This window comes from Parasteatoda tepidariorum, chromosome 5 (genome assembly GCF_982258835.1).
Source record: "Parasteatoda tepidariorum strain Cologne lab strain chromosome 5, Ptep-v5.0, whole genome shotgun sequence".
NCBI lineage: Eukaryota > Metazoa > Arthropoda > Arachnida > Araneae > Theridiidae > Parasteatoda > Parasteatoda tepidariorum.
The window spans coordinates 80,950,723-80,974,982 of NC_141759.1; the positions used below are offsets into that span (position 1 = coordinate 80,950,723).

General features: G+C 29.4%; 1 protein-coding gene across 1 annotated transcript in view; it reads right to left on the minus strand.

The window, feature by feature from the left end:
* LOC107440616 (IDLSRF-like peptide) overlaps positions 1 to 23,266 on the minus strand; it is a 211,271-nt gene extending 188,005 nt beyond the window's left edge. The window contains exon 1 of the mRNA XM_071184908.2: positions 22,960 to 23,266. Within this exon, the coding sequence (XP_071041009.1) occupies positions 22,960 to 23,074 (115 nt within the window). The 5' untranslated portion in view covers positions 23,075 to 23,266. The remainder of the gene's footprint in view (positions 1 to 22,959) is intronic.
* Between the last annotated feature and the right edge of the window lie 994 nt (positions 23,267 to 24,260).

Genomic DNA, 24,260 nt, shown 5'->3' on the forward strand with positions numbered 1-24,260 from the left:
ACCTTTACTGTTTGAGGTAAGTTATTGTCGTAGAACAAGCATAGATTTTAGAAAGGGAAAATAATAAATAAATAAAATCAATAGTGCATTTTGTATTTTGAAAAAAATATGAAATCAGAATTTATTTGATCTCAGTACTCGGTTGAGTTGCTCGAACTAGATTTGGCGAGAAACGTATGGGATTTTATATTAAGGATTTCAAATATAAAAACTAATAAAAATATTAAAACATTTTTTTAAAAAAATTTAAAAAACAAACAAGAATGAAAATATATAGCTAGATCTCACATGATTATACCTGCAGAAATAGAGCTTTTAGAAAATATTTATTTATTTTATTTTAAAAATGGCGTTGAATAATCGATTCAATTCTGAGTTTACGACTATAAATGTTCAACTCCGAGGCCTTATAATTTTGAACCCAACCCAGAAGATAAGAGAAGCCCTGGATCAAGCATTGTTATAAAATCGCCTTGGTTAAGGACTTTTTGATGGAACTAATACGCATGTACGTTAAATGAAAAAAAAACACGAAAACGTCCCTCGTCCTAGCCCTATGGCAAGTGAATGCTTTTTAATATTGTATTAATATAGGCAAATCAAAATATATTGATACAATAGCATAAGGAGTCGATTTGCCGCTTGAGCTTATAATGAAATGCTTGCTACACACAGGGGTTAGCGCAAACTAGATAACTGTGGAAACACTTCTATGTAAACAACTTTTCTTTCAGCAGCAAATATTTTGGCAGGATTTACATGCTAACACTGTAGGTACAATTTCGAAGCACAATTTGCATGCTTCAAACATGTCGATTATAATTTCTTTGTATATTTTGGAAGCGAATGAAGTTTTAAATCAAGTAATAATCATTTATTATTTTATTTAATAATGAACAAAATATTTTTTCCATGGCCTCCAATATTCCAGGTTACTGCGAATTATTTTTCCTGAAAGTAGTGAACTTCAGTAGAAATTTTTAAAACAAATACAATTTTTATAAAAATCTAAACGGAACTTAACATGACCATTAGTCTATCTGCCATCTGTTTAAATGACTTATCTGTAGTAATGAACAAAATACCTATAATACTACTTTAATAAAATATTATCTGAAACTGAAAATTCTTTCCAGTACATATTTGAATCGATGAGGCCGAAAACGGAGATTCTCCAATAGATTCTCTATGGATCTTTTTGGACTCAACACTGCATTTAAAGAATATGTTTTTGAAATGTAAAATATAGGAATTTTTTTGAAACATTTTAAATGACTTAATCGACATTTTGAGTCGAATGGATTTTGAGAAATGAAAATTTAAAATTTAAGCCCATTTTTTAAAATTTTATAACTTAAAACTTTTTCTTCCTATTTTATTTAAATTTTTCGTGTTTTGTCATTTAAAATTATATAGTTGCGATAATGCGAGGCATATGATTCTGGAAATTTATCATCTTTTTCAACTTTTTTCATTGATTTTGTATAGAGTGATTTTGAAGGCCAATCAAAGTGTAATAGGGTGCATGAATGTTCATAAAATATCCCCAAAACATCAGAGACCCATCTCTTTTAAATGATTTTCACGATTTTATATTTTCCTTCTTTCAAGAGTTTTGGAGTATGAGCTTTTATTCTAGGCATTAAATGATACAAAATTTTGTTTTTACATCTCATACGCAATTCTAACTTTAAAGCTTTTATCGTTATTCTAAATTTTCTTATTATATTACAGGATTAAAAAGCATGCAGATACATTTTGTTATAAGAAATGTTTTAGAAAAGGAGTTTTACCAAATTATATCTATTTGATATTTAAGTGACGTTCACTATTCAGATATAATGAAACTGTCATGACGTTTTCCGAAACTTTAGTTTTTGGTGGTATTCACAGAAATCTCCTAATCTTTTAAGAAATGAATTAAATAACTCCATTTTCAATGCAATGTTCTTTAACGAATCTGATATATAAATGGAATACTTTTTATAAATTAACACGAAACGCTATCACGAAACGTTTGACTTTTTCAGTTAAAAGTTCAACAAAGAGTTCCAAAAAAAAATCACATATTTATGTCTTCGTGATGAGTTTAGTCACGACAGTTACTACGATGTAGATTCTACTCAAATATTTTAGCTTAAAGAAAAAAATACATGTACCTATAGGTATCTTATTTTACATAAACATATACACACGTACTTGGCCACAAAAAATATATTTTGCTTTTGAGAACTTCATTCATGATGTTGCCAATATGGGGGGAAAAGGTCTTTCAAAGCAAAGAGCATTAACCTCATTATTTCATTCTGAGAATTTAACTTTTAAAATAATTTCGTTTTATTTCGTTTGCAGATAAAAAATTATACAAATATCGTTGTATTATTTATTTATGAATTCAATACAGATTTAATATGATTTAACATATATGAATAATTAATATTCAATAAAAGTATCTTGATTTTTATATTTAATCATAGATATAGGGGAGAGTCGGGTAGCCCCGCTCACTTAAGGAGTATTGCTTATATTTCTGTATAATATGGAGTAATAATCAAAGTTTTTGTATGTTTCTGTTGTTTTATCATCTAATTAAATAATGCAAAAAGAATAAACCAAAAAAAGAATAGTTTAACTAAAAAAAATAGAAATTTAAAAAAACATGTTTTTCAGCTCTTTTCAAAATGTGTCGGGTAGCCCCACCCAGTTACAAAAATTATGTTTTTTGACTGTTTTTTCTGGTGTAAATGAAAATGACCAATATATTGACAATAGGTAAGCCTCGTTTATCATTTTTATCACAAAATTATTTTATTTATTACATGTTTATACACTTTTAGTCAATTCTATCATTTAATAACAATCATTTATTAACAACAATATTTGTTGTTAAAAATGCATATAACATTCAAATTTGAAGCAATAAAATAATAATCTTTGCAACCGTACATTTATCGATGAAATAAAATTGGTCGTTGATGCCCGACATTCATGTGAGCGGGGCTACCCGAAAACCAATTTTTTTGTAAATTTGTAATTACTCGAACAATTTTTCACACATAGACTTCTTTCTGTGTGCAAATTAAACTTAAGATTGCACACTTTAATGCTGTATGTATGGAAAAAATTATTTTTTTAGTATTAAAATGAAGTTTAATCGAAACATCCAACCAATTTTTCTTAATTTCATGACTACTGTATTCAACATATATTCAAAACTATTGTTTACCATGTTACCAGCTGCTTTGAAACTTTGAAAATAATTTTTTTTAATATAACAATTAATGTCCGATGGCCCATTGACTTGAAAAAATATTCTATACATATGAAATTGACAGTGGGCGGGGGTACCCGCTGGGCGGCGCTACCTGACTCTCCCCTAATTCTAGTATTCTTTTTTAGAAAACAAGAAAGAAAAAAAAAAGATTATTTTTTGAATTTCCTTCCAAAAATTATCTGAGAAAAATAAATCTGTCTTCAAATTCACTTAAAACACTCAATTAAAGATATAAATCTAGCCTTAAATTTATATATTGTTTAAACATAGAATAAAATAAATAATTCTTTACATTAATGTAAACAATGGAATAAATCAGTTGTTTATCATTCATGTTTGAAGTTTACGCTATGTCAATGAAGTTGAATATAAGTTCGATATGTTAAGGTCCTAAGTCGTAGTTGATCTGTTACAGTAAAACAATTCTCTTGTAAAATCAAATATGGTGACGTAGTTACTAGTTGCTGTACGATCTATCTTAAGTTAAAATTTATATATTTGTTACTAATGTAATTATAAATAAATAGTTAAAAAACTAGCAAATCTTTACAGTAACTTGTATACCTCCGATAATTAGAAGCTCTGCCACTGTTAAATGGTCTCGTATGAGGATAACACATATTTCATTGTGCCAATTTATTATTATTATTATTTTTGTTTACCCAAGTTGAACAGTATTCTCAAATAACTAGTAACAAAATTCCTAAATGTACACTAAAAAACAAACCACTTTTATTTAAAAAAAATATTTCTGCTAGAGATTCCCTGTGAAAAATCTCTGTTCTAAATATATTAATTTGGAAAGGTAAATCAGATTTCAAGCATTCGTACAGAAATTTCACACCCATTTTTTTGGACAATGGTCAGATTAATAATACTCTAATCCCTTTATTTAAAATGCACTATGCTTTGAATTTAAATCCAAATACAAATATGTATGCATTAACAAACCCTCCGCCAACTACAGAATTTTCATAATTTCAGAAAAATATTTTTCATAGCTATAGCAAAAGTATGATATATTGATATTTCTATTGATATTTTATTTTCAATAAAATATCAATGCAAATGTATTGATATTTTATTAAAATAAAATTAGAAGAGTATTCTCCATTAAACATTTAATTATATATACTTAATGTCAGTTAATAGATTCTTTTTTTAGTTTTAAATAAGTTTCATATAAAAGTTTCATAAAAATTGTATTAGTATAAAGAATTTTACTATTATTTATTGAAAATAAACAAAAATATTTCGCAAAGATCAATTTTTCAAATAATGCAGGTAAGACTGATTTTTTCCAGATTAGACTGATCCCAATTTTTTTCGGCAGCAAAACCATAAATCAATTACTTTTTTTGGCGGAATCCGAGATTTAATGAAATATATAAATTAACAAAATTTTTTTACTGTTTTGAAAACATGTAATGATCTAAACTTTATAAATTCAAAATATTTAGAGAATGAATAAAAATGAAATTTTTACATCGCTTTATCAATATTAGTTTTAAAATTTGGTCTTACGTCAGATAGTTGAATTCGCAGTTCTTAAGCGGCATCTAGTTCTTAATTTGGTTTTAATGCATATATAGACAGAGAATGAACGAGCGGAAATATAATATATTATATCCCACAAAATAAATATTGAGAATGTTTATTTGAGAACCATACTTCTTCATGGTCAAATTTAATTATTTTTATTTAATGCGGAATACTAACGAAATTTCTTCATAAATGTATATCCTTATTATAATTCATTCATTACATTGTTATTAGAAAAAGAAATATTGTTTAAAAATTTCTATCTTCACAAGCATTGCAATTAAATAATTTCACAAAAAGAACGGAAATATTAAATAAATATTGAATTATTAATCGAATATAAATTTAATTACAACTTTCGAAAATCATAACTGATTAAGAAAAAATTTCTAATTCCTGGAACCCTCGTGAATAAACAATAAAGCTCCAATGAAAATAACTTGTGGCAAATCTTGTAAGTAGTGCCTGATTATCTTGAATATTAGTTTGAGACAAAATTAACAACCAGAATCAAATTATGCTAAAAAATGTATCACATCAGGATAGTTAATTTGGGCTGAAGACATCATTTATATTCTAGGGTTCCAGGTAACACCATTTAGGAACTGCCTCTTTAGCCTATTTTAATACTCAGGCAGAGAACTATTTTCTTTCTGCAAAATAAATGCTAACAACTAAAGACTTCAGATACCATTTTTTTTTTCCTTTTGGGAAAGAGGAAGCTTCCTCTTTAAAGAACACTAGACACGAATAAGTTTCAAAACGATATTTTCCAGCAATTTGAAATACGATCGTTGATGGCAGAATTGAAGTCCAAACAAAGCATTAAACCTCAAAAAAAAATACACACACCCCACTTAGTTTCGATCTTCCACCCCTTCGAAAATCCCTATTCCCTCCATGACGAAACGAAATGATGTGAATCAACCCTCCTCCCTCATCTGTAACATCATCATTGATCCTGATCCCTAGACCCCTCATCTCGAAGGTTGGGGTGGAAAAACCTACAAATCGCTGGCAGGTGTTGGGGGTGACTAGAATCGGGGGAAAACCTAGCGTAAGTAAAGCGACAATGAGGTTGGGGGAATGAACTATGAATAAAAGGGATGGTGTGTTTTCGTTATCGATGGGTCTTGTAATCCCCCGGAACACTTAGCATTCCGGAAAATTACATTCCCGACCGAACTTGATCCGGACACTTCATTACTTAGATTTGGTATATTCGAGAATTTTTAGTAGTCTAATTTGATTAACTTGGTCTACATAAGATACTTGTGATAAAGGTAAGTTTAAGTTCATTATTTAGACTTGGAATAATTGAGAAGTTTTAGTAGTCTAATGTGATTAGTTTAGTCTACATAAGGTATTTGTGATAAAGGTAAGTTTTAACTTCATTATTTAGATTTGGTATATTCGAGTTAAATAAGTTTTAGTTGTATAATTTGATTAGTTTAGTCTACATAAGATATTTGAGCAGTTTTAACTTTATTATTTAGATTTAGTATATTCGAGATCAAGAAGTTTAAGTTGTATAATTAGATTAGTTTAGTGTACATAGGGTATTTGTGATAAAAGTAAGTCTTAACTTCATTATTTTGATTTAGTATATTCGAGATCGAGAAGTTTTAGTTCTCTTATTTCATTAGCGTAGTCTACATAAGATATTTGTGAAGGTAAGTTTTAATTTTATCGTTTAGATTTGGCATATTCGAAAAGTTTTAGTAGTCGAATTTGATTAATTTAGTCTATATATGATATTTGCTATAAAAGTAAATTTTAACTTCATTATTTAGATTTGATGTATTCGAAATCAAGAAATTTTAGTTCTCTAATTTGTCTAGTTTAGTCTACATAAGATATTTGTGATAAAGGTAAGTCTTAACCTTATTATTTTGATTTAGTATATTTGAGATCGACAAGTTTTAGTTGTATAATTAGATTATAGCCTGTATAATAGGTATTTATGATAAAGGTAAGTTTTAACTTTATTATTTAGATTTGGTATATTCGAGAAGATTTAATAGTCTAATTTGATTAGTTTAGTCTACATAAGATATTTGTGATAAAGGTAAGTTCTAACTTTATTATTTAGACTGGGTATATTCAAATTCGAGTAGTTGTCTAATTTGATAAGTTTAGTTTGCATAAGGTATTTATGATAAATGCAAATTTTAAAATGTTTCTTTCTTCGAGTAAACAAGTATTTTTATTTAAAAAATATACACTACTTGCTTTGCCCATTAAAACAAAGGAATGATTCTCAATGGATTTTATTAATTGGCAATAAATTGGACATACATGGACTTTGAATATCTATTCAAATTAAAATAACTCATACGTTTTTCTCGCATGAACACAGCATTAGTTCCTGGATTTATTGAGACAAATTTTAAACCTAGTCAGTTTGTTTGGTTAATATATTTTCCTCCACAAAATCGTTGACGCAAACGATGTCAAAAACCGTTAAATTTTAGGTGATATGTTGGCAAATGGCAGAAATAACTGTCCAATTTTTGGTAATATATCAGCAAATGACGGCTATAGCCGTCTTAAGAGTGTCAATTGCTTCAAACAAAAATGTCTTTCAGTGGATCTATTATTTACCACTTCTTTTTAAAAACTAATTTCTATTGTAATATTTCAAATTCTGCTCGGCAATCATTTCTAAAAAATTCGCTTAATTATGGAATACACTCGCGAAAGGTTTCGTGATCGTTTTAATGAAAAAAGTAATATTATTCGTACAAAGTGGGCGAATGCATTTATTTGTTAATTATTTAGATATACATAGTGGAGAAAAAAAAGTTGTAACTTATCAATTGTATATTTTTTCTTGAGGGGGGGAGGGGAGAAGAGAAAATGTCACGATGAGCCAATAACGGTAACAGCCGTCTGGAGTTTTCATGAAAAAACTGAAACAAATTGTTATAATTTTCACTTCCAAACGTGTGACGTTCAATTTCATATGACAGTCATACACAACTGATAAAAAAAGAAGAGTTTTTGAGCACGATCGTCAAATTATCAGCGTTTAGAAACGTGATGATTAGTAAGACTATCATCACGTTCCATCAGAATTTCAATAATTAGCGTCTTTATTTGAAAGCAGATTTTCTTTTCTCAAAAAATAAAAACTGGTGGCAGAACTTTACAGCGATTAGTTCTTATCTTGAAGACAAGCATACCTAGAGTATAAGATTAATTACATAAATCCCCTAATTAAAAATAAAATTTTAAACCTTTAGTAGAATTGTAATTTATTTAAAAATTTAGTTGTAGTTAATGAAAATATTCACTCGATTTAATATGTTTGATAACAAATTAATGAATGTTGCAGGTTAAGAAAAAACCACCATCCCTATGGAAAGAGCCTGTTTGCACTTAAGTGCACGCCAAATGGATGCCAAGCTTCCAGCGAGAACTTATTTAAACATCGCCAACTGTTGAAACGACGTTTTACAGTTTTTTGTTTGCTTTCTTAAATCGTGTGATTTAGGAAAGTAAAGAAGGAAAAGGAAAACAATTATATCGGTATTGAATGATCAATTAAAAAGTAATAAGAATCATAACAAATATAAATCTCTCTATTCGCATTTAGAGAAACTGATGAAAGAATCATAAATATTGTTTCTTGCAAACTAATTTCTTCTACAGAGAAACAAAAGTAAAAATGCATAATCCCGCATTTGATTCGTTAGGGGCATGTCAACGTATGAAGTGCCATTTTAAGTGGTCCAATCAGATTTAATGCTCTAGCAACGTCATATAGTTGTTTCTTTTCCAAGAACAAATGTTCTCCCTATTTATCGAAATATGTTACCGAGTCTAAAATTCCAGTATTACTTCGATTCTATAACCTTTTTTTAAAAACAACTCTGACATATATCGTAAAAGAAGGCACGAATTAAATTTCCGTCTGATGTGTTTAACTCAAAAGCTTTTAAACTGTTTTGACAGCATATTTGTTTAATTTGATAACGAAATAAAATGAAACTATATGCAGTCGTGGATTTTAACTTAAATCCTATACCACAATGGTCTTTTCTTAACTTGCTATGGAGTATAGCACTCTTTTTACATTAGTCTTACTAAAATCTTTGCATTACAAAAATTCAAGCGTTAATTGGTGAAACTTTTAGTTTTGAGTCACTATTTAATTCAATGAAGACATTTTTCCAAGAGAGTTTGCTGCAGTAGCGAGAAAAATTATTTCTATTACTTCTCAGTAAGTTCAAATACTGACTTTGGAATGATTATTTTAATTACATCAGTTAACCAAACACAGTTTGACATAAACTTTATTATAAAAGCGAATATGCCTCATTAAAAAGTAAATATATTTCATTAATAATTTCATAGTTGCGAATTGGTAACGTTGCTTAATGAGATCATATTATACTATTAGTTCAAAATAAGATTAAAATAAAATAAAAACTTTCTTAGTTTTAATTTATAATTGAAGTTGACGTAATTATAGTAAAAAGTTACTTAATAAAGAGATGATAATTATAATGAGTAAATAATGTTAAAAAAAGGATAAATAATTTAAGGTAAAAACCGTAATAATGTTTTTATTTTATTTTATAATGATGAATATTTGACTGGAATTCCCTTGTTCATTAATGTTATCTCACGTGATTTTTTTTCAAATGGAAATCTTATTATTGAAAATTTTTTTAATGAAAAAAAAAAGTCCGATAGTTAAGTTTTTTTTTTTTTAAAAAAAGGCCACAATAGTTGATAGAAACGCTAGGACAAAAATTACGGGCAATTATATTTTTCAAAAGGATTTAAAATTATTGTTAGTTATCTGAACTAAGTAATTAAAACTTTTCAGTTATTTTTTGTTGGCATTTCTAATTCTATAGCGACTTTTCGTTATTTGGATCTTGCAATTTTCGAGACACATTTGAATAGTTTCAAGTGATATCACATGTGGGTCAGCCAATCAGATTCGACACATGCGTTACGTCACTTACAGGTATCCAATTAAATCTAATCAGAAAACCGATTCATCAAGATGAAAAACTTAAGCCTTATAATTGAATCGTTAACATGGCATGCACAGTCTCGTGATTAGACTTATCCATGTGATTAATTGCAAGTACCTAATTTCAGAAATCTCCTTAACCATCAAACTATATCCTGTCGTTATTTTGAATAGTTTTATTTCAATTCCAGAAGCTCTAATTTTTCATTTTATTGTTTTAGTTAATTAATACTCGATTTTATGTGTTGCGGTAATATGAAGTAGGAAGTACATCAATTCTTAATTTAGTGATATTTTTTTCATATAAGTTTTAACTTAAATAAATAACGAAATGATAACAACATGAACACAGAAGCCTTATAATATTAATGCAGCGTGTAAGACAAACATGTCTCCCTTTTTTAAAATTGAGATAATAAAATATTTGTGCTACCATTTAAGTTTTTAAAAACTTGAAATGTGCTTTTTGGACGTTCAGTCCAAAATATTTTAAAATGCATGCTGTTGGAACAAATATAAGCACTAAATCTTTTTAAAATAAATCTTTAGAAAACAGTATTTTTACATCATTTTTTAATTTCTTTAAGTATTGTAGTTACTAATTATTAGACTATAAAAGCTTTCTGAGTGAGGAAAGTTGACGGTGACACCGGAGTGACACAATAAAATAGACGTTTAAAACACCTCATTTACTACCACTAAAGCACTATCTACTGCCATCTTTATTTTAGCAGGATGCTCAGAACACTCTTTCTTCGGGGAACTTTTAACACTTTATAAAGGGAGAAGTCTGCAAAAAGTGACATTTTGAAAAATAGTTCTAAATTTGATCAAACGTGAACATGTTAACCCTTTTTGGAACAGTAAATTCGGATAGAAATGTTTTTCAGTTAGGACGTCAGCAAGTGCAACCATAGCACATCAGGGATGCCAACTGCTCCGCTTTCTGGAATAGTTTTAATAAAGTGGTAGCAAATTATATAGTAGAATTCGTTAGAGAAGGATAATTACGCCAACTTTTTAATAGAGTAACCAGTATATTAACGCTATAACGTTGCATTTTATATGATACTTATAATTTTTGATATTAAGTGGTGAAAAAAATTATTTAAAAGGAAAAATACTAAACTTAAAGTAACTTGAATTTCGCTACCACTGGAAAATTATTTTACAAAGCGGAACAAGTTGGCATCTCTGGTACATTCTAAGAAGGGTGACATATTTTAGATCTTTGTTATTTGTAGAATAGTGGTTGTTAAACGTTTAAAAGCAATGAATTCCACATTTTCAACTGTCCGTAACTCAGTGTTGCCACACTGCATTAGGAAGGGTTAAGATCAGGAAAAAAAATTGTTTTTCAATAAAAAAGTTGAGTAAAAGTTTTGTTTTCTGTCAAGGTATTAAATAAGATTGCTTTTAATCTTAAAATGTGTCTAGTAAATAGGTTCTTTCTCTTGATGCATTTTTTAAAACTGATGGTTCTTATTTTATTAAAACATCACTACGAGTCTATTTTCAATGAGCTTTTTAAGTTTCAAAATGCAGTTAACATGATGACATACAATACGACGAAAACACAAAAATAATGTCACTTATCTAATTAAGTTCAAATGAATTTTGGGTGCAGAAGAAGCATATTGCTTATCAATGTAAAATACAAGTTATTTTTTTTCCTGGTAAAGAAAAAGCATGTTACTTTTCAATGTAAGACGCAATATTTATTTGGAATGTACAAAAGGCATGTTACTTATCAATGTAAAATTCGACATTTATTTTGGTTGTACAAAAGGCATGTTACTTATCAGGATGAGTTAAAATGTGTCGTTTTAGCTCTAATGAGAATCCTAGTTTTTAGTATGCTTCAAATATTTAGATTTTCATAATCCAAATACAAAACTAAATTTTATTTTTAAAAGTATATTTATACATAATTTGTAATCAAAATACATCAATAGCTCTCCAATTTAGTGTTTGACAATTAGAAGTAATTCTGGCAGGGTAGTAACGATCTATACAAATTTCCTAACCAGTTTAATACCTTCCAATTTATTAAGTCAAAGAGTTTGTTTTCTAACTTAATTCCTTCCTTCTTCACTGTTGTGAGAAGCCCAGCGTGAGCCCTGGCCTTTTGCAGAATTTTGTCCTGCTCTTGACCATGGGTTTCCAATTTTAGTTTAAGTGTCATTTTCTAAACTGTGTTCTAAGCCTTGGCCTTGCTAGTGGCGATTGGCTTAAGAGTTAATTATTTCAGTTTTTATAAGAAATTTGTTTTTAAAGTAAGTTCTAGTGAATATTTTGTTAATTTGTTCGTAAAAAATATTTTATCTATTTCAAACTGTAGTTCAACAGCCTAGTTAATTAAACCTATGAAATGTATTAAAAATTAGTTGGTTCGTAAATTAGCTCAAGTTTTTGAATGAAACCTTAATACTCGGATGTAAAGAATTATGAATTTCAAAAAATTGAAAACACATTAAGGGAAACTGCTTCATCATTTAAGTTTTGTGAAATCTTATTTAATAAAGATTTCATTAGGTGAATTTTTGTGTAAATAACTTAAAAAAGGCAAGTATTAAAATTTTACGTTTTGAGATTTAAATTTGTGATTGGGAATTTTTGTGAGATAAATTTACAAGCATTGGTGTTTGAATCAAAATTCTTAAAACTGTAATAAAATTGTTCATTTTTAGTTAATTATGATAACAAAATTTTTAGTTCTACACTTCAATATAGTACGTAATCAGCAAAATTATGAGATTGGAAAAATACCAGCAAAAGTTTTAATTACACGAAGATTATTATTATCACTTCTTTTTCTTTTAGCTTTCTATAGCATGAGAATCTCGCTGATTTCAAATCTCCAACAAGTCTTTCTATACAAGCTACAGTTTTTTTTTATTGAATTTGATAATACATTCTTAACCAGCATTTTATTCGAGTGATTATTAAGTTTCCCCACTTCTTTGCTACGTTGGGAATAGTACAAAGAAAGCTATACTACTTTTAAGTTTATGATGTGATACATTTGTCTTAAGTGTTATTTTCAAAGAAACAGATAGGTGGTTCAAACTTATAGTTTCTTTATAAACTTGTACATAAAATGAAAAAAGAAACCAAACTAAAATTTTCATTTTCAAAAAATCAGCAGTTTTCGGAACAAAACTAATTTTAAGTATGAAATAATCACATCCCAATTAGCTAACATGAAATACTTGTATAATTATTCCCCTCAATAATCGTCTCTTCTCCCAAATTTTGAAAAATCGTATGAGAGAAATAAATTGCTTTCAGAAAGAACAGATTTATAAAATAAGTTTATAAAGGTAAAATTTTAGTAGGTAAAAGTAAATGTAGTAGGTTAAATTTTTTTAAAGAAACAATCAACTACTTTTAAGAATTAATTTAGAGATAAATTATTCAAGTTATAAAGCAATATTTTGCTTAAATATTTAGTATTTATTTTAATAGCTTTATCTTGTGGCCAACCTTTCAGCAAAATGAATAATCAAAAATATCTGTTTTATTTCTGTCTTCGGTTAGACTTGGGAACATTTTCAGTTAGCCAAATTGATTTCCTCAACCTTTGTAGGAATGAGGAAAAGGTATTAACCAAATGTGAAAACACATTTGTGAGCAAACTAAGTGAATATCTTATACAATTAGCTAACGTGTTTCGGTTTAAAAAATAAAACTCTGATTAAATATCAGATCTGAATAGAGTTCTTAGTATTAAAATATTTTAATGGCTACAGATATCTTTCTCATTTACGGTAACAGTAAAGTTTATATTATCACTTAAAAAAAGGGGGCCTGTTTAAAAACTGGTGCATTGGCGTTTAAACGGTAAATCAAGCAACATGAAAATGCTTGAATTTATTATAATTTTTGATGAATTAAGTTGATCAGATTTACGAACAGAAATTATTAATGAAACTTTGACCATGTTTATTTCTGTTTTGTGACAGGTTTCATGCCCCATCCTATATCTAAGATTTCTGGAATTTTGAGTTGACAATATTGCTCGACTGACCCCCGGTTTTTTATTTGCTATTCTTACTTTATGATCACTCTTTCAGCGAAATTAAAAAATCAAAAATAATCCCAGTTTGTCCCATTTCTTCTTTTTTTTGTGGTTTAAAACAGAAAAGGAAACTTAAAATTTATGAAATGTGTTCAGAAGCTGTTACAATAATTTACAATAGCTGGATATTAGTGTTATCAGACGTACACAAAAATAAATCTTCAAGAAATTAAACACTACAGAATAAAGAAAGAGGCAAAAAAAATTTTAAATTTTCAAAAAACAAACGTTGACAAACAGACAGCCCACTATCTTCCATTCATCTCTAAATAGCAGGTTGACTTTCTCAAAATATTTTCATATGACTTTTTATAAATATCAGTAGTTAGGGCAAAAATCAGTAAGGAAGTTTTGTCCAACTCTCTACAACGCATATTCTCTCATCATTTTTCCAATTTTTTTTATGTTATTGTTGTTTCTAATGCCACTTGCTAAAACCAGAAAGCCTGCATGGTGAAGCCAAGCAAATTTAAGACAGTGAGTGCGCTTCTTGCTTTTCAGTGGCGACATCTATAGCTTAGAATAAGACTTCAGCCACACACACGCGTCACGGCCCGTTTTAAGGTGTGAACTCATTCATGCATCCATTCATTCAGCCACAGATCGTAATTTTGATCTGAACCTCATAACCTCATAGCTAAGATGCCTATATCTTAGCTATGAGGTTGCCTATATCTTAGCTTAATTTCTCCATATTAAATAGGACAAAGAATATAAGGGAAACAAATAACTTTGCAAAAGACGAAAAAAAAATGACATTTAAACTCGAGTAAAAGAACAAGTAAAACAATGAAGGATTCAATGACCTTTCAAATTCATAATTTTCTATCAAAATCAGACCGACTAAAGTTTCTGCACTATTATTAAAGCTTGATAAAAAAATCATTACTTTTATTTTTAAGTTGCTACATTTCTTATTATTCAGAGTTATTGAGATTTTTTTTCGATGCTCGATCATAGTTGAAAACTGAAGATTTCGCTTACGTTGCTTTTATTTTTGCAGACAAATTTGAATGAGTTACGGGTAAAACTTAATATAAAAAAATAATAAATCCACAAGTACCAAAAAGCAATGCGTAGGAGGAAAACATAAAAATTTTTTGAAAAAAACAGAAAAACATAAAAGAAATATGCTGCATTCGTAAAGAAACTGTGTTATTGTTCAATAAAAGTATGACTTGTATTTCAAAATTATTAAATTGTTACTCTTACTTTTCTTTGATATTCTTACATAATTATTTTAAATCTGGATATTATTTTAATTCGAATAAGATTCGGAAGCTTTATAGTTTCGCTTAAAATATTTTCAATCATGGTATGTCAGGACAATATCGTTTCTAAATTTATTTTTAAGTATTTTTAATTACATAATCATAAAAAGGAGCTACCTAATTAAGTTTGTACAAAAATCTAACACGAAAAATATTTTTGCATCAAATTTATAATTATTTCAAAAGTAACTAGATTTGAAAGATTAAATGTTATAATTTTATTTTAATTTCATACATAAAAATGCCAACATTTAAAAACTTACAATTCTCTGAAAAGCAGGGTAAAATACTTGCACTTAGTTTGTTGTTCTGCTATATATTAAAATATTTAGTCCTAACAAATTTATCGTAAATGTCAAGTTTGAAAACGACTAAACTGAAATTTTAAAAAGCAATTTCTTCCTAAAATTTTAAATTTAATTGTTTATTAAACATTAAGTAATTAATTACTTATTTGAAACATTAAGTATAAAATAGTTATAATAAAATGACAGCCCTAAAAAATATTAAACATTTTATAAATAAGTATATACAATATGAAGATTCATTTAAAAAAATAAATGCTTGCATTTAATTTGTCACTCTTCTGTACAATGTATTAACGTTGCTTCGCTTAGCAATAAAATGCTTATGATGTGCCAGTAAAAAAATGCGTATTTAAAATTATAATTTAATTTTATCTTTCCAAAAAGACTCAAATATATTGCAGTTGTTTATCAAAAACAAGAAAATAAGTGACTTATCTGCAATATTTAAAGTTATAAGTTGACGTCAACTTTCCATAACCAACAAATATTTCAGAAATAAGAACTACTGTTACGTTTTGAAATAAGAATTGGATAGATTTTGTATAATGGAGAGTTAGGTGAAAGCGTTTTTATTTGTCTCCAATAACTTTTGACTTATACAATGGAATTCGAGTTTATGTTTTAGAAATATGTTGCAATTTTGTATTTTCTTTTTTAAGAATTTTGTTTAATAAAATATAGGAGTGGAAGAAATAGGGTATATTTCTTGCCGTACTCAACATTGTGGTGACCCGAATCGTGATAAGAGGCAATAGTAACAGGTTAGTTACTGTAAATACATTTGTTATGCGATTTATTTCATTGATCAAAATTAAAGGTTAAACTTGATATCATAGTTAAGAATGGATGCAATATTAAGAAAACGCGGAGCTACTAGAGCTTCCTTTACCAAAACGTTTAATACTTTATTTGAAGAATTAAGTAAAGAGTTACCAGATGATAAAGTATTAAAAACTAAAAGTGCCACGTTAGAACGACTCTATGGAATATTAAATGAATTCGACTCAAGAATACTAGAAAAAAAGTTTGATAGTGATGAAGAATTTGAAATAGAACATACAAGTACCGAAGAGTATAATGAAAAAATGGATCTCGCTCGTGTAGAAATTGCAGACTATTTCAATAAGAAAGTTGAACCTTCCTTGGCTTCCTTTAGTTCGTCGCCAAAGCTAAGCAGACGAAAATTAAAGTTACCCAAGATTGAATTGAAACAATTCGGAGGTGACATTAAGGATTGGCTTACATTCTGGAATCAGTTTAAGCGTATCCACGATGACCTAGAAATGGAAAAAGAAGATAAATTCCATTATTTATATCAAGCAACCGTAGTTGGCTCCAGAGCTAGAGAAATCGTGGAGAGTTTCCCCGCCACTGCTGACAATTATGATAAGGTTATTGAATGCTTAAAAAATAGATTTGGTGGTGAAGAATTATTAATTGAATTTTATGTCAGAGAATTATTAAGTCTAGTTATTAAAAATGCCACAGAACAACCGAGAAGAATAAATGTAACTCATTTATACGATAAATTGGAATCCTACCTTCGTTCTTTAGAGTCAATAGGTATGACCAGTGACAAATACGCAGCAATGTTATTCCCTTTGGTTGAATCGTGCATTCCTGAAGAGATTTTAAGAGTTTGGTTAAGGAGTTATTCAACAACAAAGGTTCAAGAAAATACGTATTGTGAAAAATTGAAGCAACTGCTATTGTTTCTGAGAAACGAAGGGGAAGGAGAACAACGAATTTCTTTAGTGAGAACTGGATTCAAATTTATTGCTGCTGGTACTAAGAAAGAAAAGAAGACTGAAGCTGATTTATTTATACCAACAGCAAATGAGTTATTTTCTGGAAGTAAAAGCTCGAGGACTGTGGTAGATAGAAGGTGTGTATTTTGCGACAAAAACCACGAGAGTAAAGATTGTTTTACGGCAGCCAAATTGGCTTACCATCAGAAGCAAGAACTAATTAAGAATAAGAAAGCTTGCTTTATATGTCTTAAGTTTGGACATAAAGCAAAATATTGCAAATCAAGTGTTAAATGTCTAATTTGTGCTAAGAGACATTGGTCGATCATGTGTGCAGAATTATCGCCAAACAAGCACGAAGTAAAAGATGAAAAAGTAATTGATTCGAGTGAATGCCAAAATGTAACACTTGCGAATTCTTGCTGTTCAGGAGAGATATTCCTTCAAACTTTAATGGTAAATATTGAGTGTAAAGAAGGAAAACGTGCTATAAGAGCATTAATTGACACTGGCTCTCAACGCTCATATATTCTGAAGAGCACTGTTGAGGAACTGAAATTTCACCGAATTGATACTCAAACATTGATTCATAACTTATTTGGAGGGTCAAAATCAAGCAGCGAAATTCATAATCTTTTTTCTATTAAAGTTACTGATTTGAAAAATAGTTATAGTTGTAATATGCATGTTTTGGATCAACATAAAATTTGCAGTTTTGTTCCACGACTTCATGATGGACCTTGGATACAGGAAATGGTACTGAAGGGCATCTCACTTAGTGATATTGGGAATCATCGACAGCCTATTGAGTTATTAATTGGAGCCGATGAAGCAGGAAAACTTTACACTGGGAAAGTGTGCAATTTGGCGTGTGGTTTAACTGCAGTAGAGACTTATTTAGGATGGGTCATTATGGGGAAAATGAAACCCTCAGTAATTGACGCCAATCTTTCGAATGTTTTGATTTCTCTATTAACTCAGACCACTGACATAGAAAACCTTTGGAAGCTTGAAGCAATAGGTATAACAGATGCATGTGAAATAAAAGATCAAAAGGAAATAGAGGACGCAGTCCAAGTGCACTTCGAAAGAACAGTTAAATTGAATTCTGAAGGACGGTATGAAATTCATTTGCCATGGATCAAAGAAGCCAACATCTTGCCTGACAATAGAAAAGTAGCCGAAAAAAGATTACTATCTGCTACAACAAAACTTAACGAAGCTAATAAATTTTTCGACTACAATGCAATTTTTGAAAATTGGTGTAAGGAAGGTGTTATAGAAGAAGTCCCTGAACAACTTAAAGGCAATAGTGCACATTACCTTCCTCACCGAGCAGTTTTTAAAAACAGCTTAACAACTCCGGTGAGACCCGTTTTTGATGCATCTGCCAAACAGAAAGGATCTTTTTCATTAAATGATTGCTTAGCCAAGGGGCCAAATTTGCTGGAACTGATACCCGTGATAATTCTAAAATTTAGAGAAAACAGCATCGGGGTAATTTCCGATATAAAAGGCGCCTTTCTTCAAATTTCAGTAAATGATAAAGATCGTGACTACTTACGTTTCTTGTGGTGGAAGGATGATAATAAAACAGAAATAAAACTTTTCAGACATTGTCGTGTAGTGTTCGGGGTAAACTGCAGTCCGTTTCTGCTTGGAGCAGTTATCAAATTTCATTTGAGACAGTTTGACTCTGAAATTGCCGAGAAGTTATTATATTCCTTTTATGTGGATAATTGTGTCACTTCTGTGAATACTGAAGAGGAATTGCGGAACTTCATCAATAAATCGACCGAAATAATGGGCAAAGGAAAATTTGACTTAAGATGCTGGGAGCATACGAAAATACATAATGATGAAGATGAAGAAAAAGAGGAAGTAACTAAAGTACTTGGATTACTGTGGAACAAACGAGAAGATTCCTTGTTTTGTGATGTACCAAAAATGAAGATGAAAGATATGCCAATCACACGGCGTACAGTGTTATCTGTGGCTCAAAGAATATTTGATCCAATTGGATTTAGTTGTCCAGTCACATTGATACCAAAATTGATTCTGCAAAAAAGTTGGCAAGAAAAACTAAGTTGGGATACCGAATTAACAGAAGATTTGAAAAAGGAATTCTTAGTTTGGCTTGAGGATTTACCTTTATTATCATCAGTAAGAATTCCTCGCCAAGCAACAGCAGTTAATAGAATTTCGTGTAGTTTGCATGTTTTTGCTGACGCTTCAAAATATTCGTACGCAACTGCCATTTTTCTTAGAAATGAATCGCAAGATGAAATAAAAGTGCAACTTTTACAGGCGAAGTCAAGAGTTTCTCCACTGCGGAAAATTACGATTCCAAGACTTGAATTATTAGCTTGTTATATTGGCGCTAAGTTATCTGAATTCGTCACGAAAAGTTTAACTCTGGAAATAAATAAAACATATTATTGGACGGATTCAACAACTGCCTTGTTCTGGATTAAGAAGAATGACCTACCCTGGGGAACATTCGTTTGTAACAGAGTGAAGAAAATACGTGAATGTAGTGATCCCAAGGATTGGAGACATGTTCCTGGTATTAGTAATCCTGCTGACTTGCCATCTAGGGGATGCACTGTTTCAAAGCTTCTGGAAACTAAATGGTGGGAGGGCCCACTTTGGTTGTCCAAGCCTAAAGAAGAGTGGCCTAATTCAACCCCAATCGAAAATGAAGAGGAAATATACTTAGAGCAGAGAAAAACCGTTGTGGCAACTCTTGCCTGCGAGAACACTGAAAATTCATGGATGCTAGCATATTTTTCGAGTTACTTAAAAATTTTAAGAATGACGGCATGGATCCTAAGATTCCTCAAAAATGCTCAGAAAATAAGAACTGAACGAGAGATTGGCGAGCTGAAATTGTACGAATTGAATGAGGCTGAAAAAGTATTAATGAAGCAGATTCAGCAAAAGTCATTTAATGACGAAGATATCGCCAGGTTAAAATCTTTATGCGTCTTTAAAGACGAAGAAGGTATCTTAAGAGTAAGCACCAAGTTAACTGAAAGAAAAGACCTTGAAAGCTTTATCAGTCCTATACTGCTGCCAAGCACACATAAACTTGTTGAATTAATGATTTTTTACATGCACAAAAGTATGTGCCATGCGGGAATTCAGATATTGATGTCTAAATTAAGAGAACGATTCTGGATTATAAGATCTCGTAAGACGATTCGCAAAGTTTTAGCTCGTTGCGTGAGATGTAAAAGACACCAAACTACGAGGATCGAATGCAATCCAGGAGTGTTACCTGAAAACAGAGTCAAAGATGCATTGGTGTTTGAAATAACAGGAATAGATTTGGCGGGACCTTTGATGCTTAGAGAAAAATGCAAAGCATGGATAATTATATTTACATGTGCTGTCTACAGAGCCATCCATTTGGAATTGATAACTTCTCAATCAACACAAAGTTTTTTGCTTGGTTTACGACGATTTATAGCCAGACGAGGAAGACCGAAAGTTATTTATAGCGATAATGGCACCAATTTTACAGGAGCTAACAACCTATTTAAATCGTTAGATTGGAAAATGATCGAAATTGAAGCATCTGTGAATAGGATTCAATGGAACTTTAATCCTCCTGCTTCCCCATGGTGGGGAGGATTTTGGGAAAGAATGGTGCAGATGGTTAAAAAAACTTCTTCGTAGGGTTTTAGGTCAATCAGCTTTAAATTATGAAGAAATGACGAGCGTCCTTTGTGATTGTGAGACAACAATAAATTCTAGACCTCTCACTTATGTCTCAGAACAAGGGGATGAACTCATTCCATTGACGCCAGCTATGTTCTTGAAAGAAATAGATGATGTCGGAGTGCCAGATTTAGATCAACTTGATCAAGTAAATTTGAATAAAAGATTAAGGTACCAGCAAAATTTGCGCAATGCTTTAAGAGAAAGATTTAGAAGTGAATACCTTGGGCAATTATTACAACGACCATCAAAGAGTAAACCGACTGAACCTTTAAAAGTAGGAGATATTGTTTTAATCGAAACTGACGGTAAAAAAAGAACTTTATGGCCAATGGCTAAAATAATAGATGTTTTTCCTGGTAAAGATGGGCAAGTACGAGTGGTTCGCCTTAAAACTTCATCCTGTGAGCTCGTCAGGCCTGCGCAGAAGATTTTCCCACTCGAAATTTCCTCACCCACTGAACCTAATCTAATAAATAATGAAGCATGCAAGAATAAACCGGAGAAGGACTTGCAGGTAGTTGGAAAAACAGTAAGAACGAGAAGTGGAAGACTTATTAAAGTGCCAATTAAATTTTTGAGCTGAAAAACTTGGACTTTCGGAACAGTATTTTAACATTATAATTTTCATTCATTTTACTCATAGAAATATAATTAGTTTTGATTAGTAAAGTAAACCTCCAATCAAAACGGTGGGAGGATTGTTACGTTTTGAAATAAGAATTGGATAGATTTTGTATAATGGAGAGTTAGGTGAAAGCGTTTTTATTTGTCTCCAATAACTTTTGACTTATACAATGGAATTCGAGTTTATGTTTTAGAAATATGTTGCAATTTTGTATTTTTTTTTTTTTTTTTTTTTTTTTTTTTTTTTTTTTTTTTTTTTTTTTTTTTTATTAGCAGTATTTTTAAAATTAGTTTTTATGGAATAACTGCATTAAGTTCGTTGTTGATTCGATATTATATCACATAGTGTATAATCGAAATTTTGACTCTACAATTTATTTGATTTTTGAGAAATACTCCAGCTTGAGTTGTATATACTACAATTGTTTATCAAAACTTGATAATTAAGGATTTATCTGCTATAATTGAATTTTTGAACAGATGACAGCTATGCAAAATTAACAAACATTTCAAAAATAAACATAAGCAAACATTTAAAAAAATTAAATAATTTGAGAAATTATATAACAGTGCAATATTTGATTTTTTTTCAGTTCTCTAACACGCATTTATTTCACTTGACATTGTTTTCGATTGATAAAATGTTTTTAATTTTTAAATGCTTGTGAACATTTTTATTCGTTTCTTGCTATTAAAATAACTAATTTTTAAGAACTGTCAATTAAGGAAACTGTCAAACGATGAAGCTCTCAATTGACGAAAATATTAAATACTTGGGTAATGAAAAACAAAACACAATCACAGCTTTTAAATATTCTTTTTGCTTCGCATAGCTTTTAATTTTTCTCTTGTATATATTTATTTCCATTGACAGTATTTATGAACGATGATATTTTAAATTTTTTAAACATTTATGATCATCTTTCGATAGTTTCTTGAAATAAAGTTTCTAAAAAAACTTACTTTTAAGAACTGTCAATTAAAAAACAGAGAAGTTTAAGAAAAAGAGAGGTTAAGATTTACGTCATGTAAAAAAAAAAGCACAATCGCAGCTTTAAAATATTCTCTGTGCTTTGCATAGCTTTTAATTTTGATCTTGCATGCATTTATTAACATTGGCTTTGAACGATGACACTTTAAATTTTTTAAACATTTATGAGCATCTTTCACTAGTTTCTTGAAATATAGTTTGCTCTCATTTTTTAGAACTGTCATAGAATAAATGCCAACAGAACAATATTAAATACAAACGCAATAAATAAACAGTTATTTACAACTTTAAATCGTATAGAAACATTGAATAGAAACAATTATTTACAACTTTGAATAGAATATAACAGAAGTGTTTCTAATTTTTTAAAAAAAATAAATAATTATCCATGCATAATAACTCACCTTCTCTTTTAACGTTCCCCAAGTTACGATGCAACACGTTTGAAAAATCTATCAAATGGGCGCCTCTCGAAAGCCCGATAAACAGAAAAATAAGTGCATTCAATAAACAAGACATTCTAATGTTTTCCTTTCAATTTACGAACACAAAATGAGATTACGATTTTTACTTTTTAAATTTTTAAGAAAAAATAAATTTTTTTTGTCCTTTTTTTTTACTTGAATTCTCTTTGATGAGACAGATAAGCAGGAGCATCTACCGGAGATAGTATCGAATGGAAAAGGCCTACTGTAAGTTGCGCACAGGTGCACAAGGAGCGGGGGTGTGGGCGTTAACCAGACATGCGCGCGCAATGTGCGTCATACACATTCATTGACCAATAAGGACGAAGGGGACCACCAGTAAAGATATTATTTAGTTAATTTTTTTCTCTCTTTTTTTTGCATTATTTTGATTATTATTATTATACTATTTTCTTCATGTTTGAAATCCGTTTATAGTTATCGAGCTTTTCAGAATTCGATTTTAAAAACAAAAATTAAAATTTTTTCGTTGAAAAAAAATTTAATTTTTCAATTATTATAAAAATGTAGTTGTGTTTTCGGATAATCAGTATTTATTTGAATTAAATACGGGAATAGTTAAAATGGAAGAAATGCTGATTGTGGAAGAACAAGAGGATATTTAATTTAGGAGTTTTATTTACTTATTTTTTGTACGATTCAACAAAAAATAAGTAAAAGATACGTAAGTAATGATAGTTAATCTAAAATATAGTTAAAAATAGGATTTGGTTACATACTTGCATTAATAATACTTTTTTACATTATTTTTTGTTGTTAAACCGGGAGTACTATTTATTACTTGAATTAGGGCATTAGTTGAAAATACTTCTATTAGAATGCATAGCAAAATGTTTGAGTGTCGTTTTAATATAATTCAGTTTGTTTATTGATTATGAAATAATCAATTCATACGCTATTTAAATAAGTTAATTTCCTTTCGAAAGTATATAATTTAAAATTCTTTGCATAATTTGCATTTTAGTATTAAATGTAAATTATGCAATATAGTTTTAATGCATTATAGTTTTAAGTTCTTTTATTAGGATGCGTTACAAAATGCTTGAGTTTAGTTTTAATATAATTAAGTTTTTTCATTGATAATAAAATAATCAATTCATACACTATTTAAATAAGTAATTTCCCTTACGAAAGTATATAATTTAAAATACTTTGCATAATTTGTATTTTAGTATTAAATGCAATTTATGCTATATAGTTTTAATGCATTATAGTTTTAA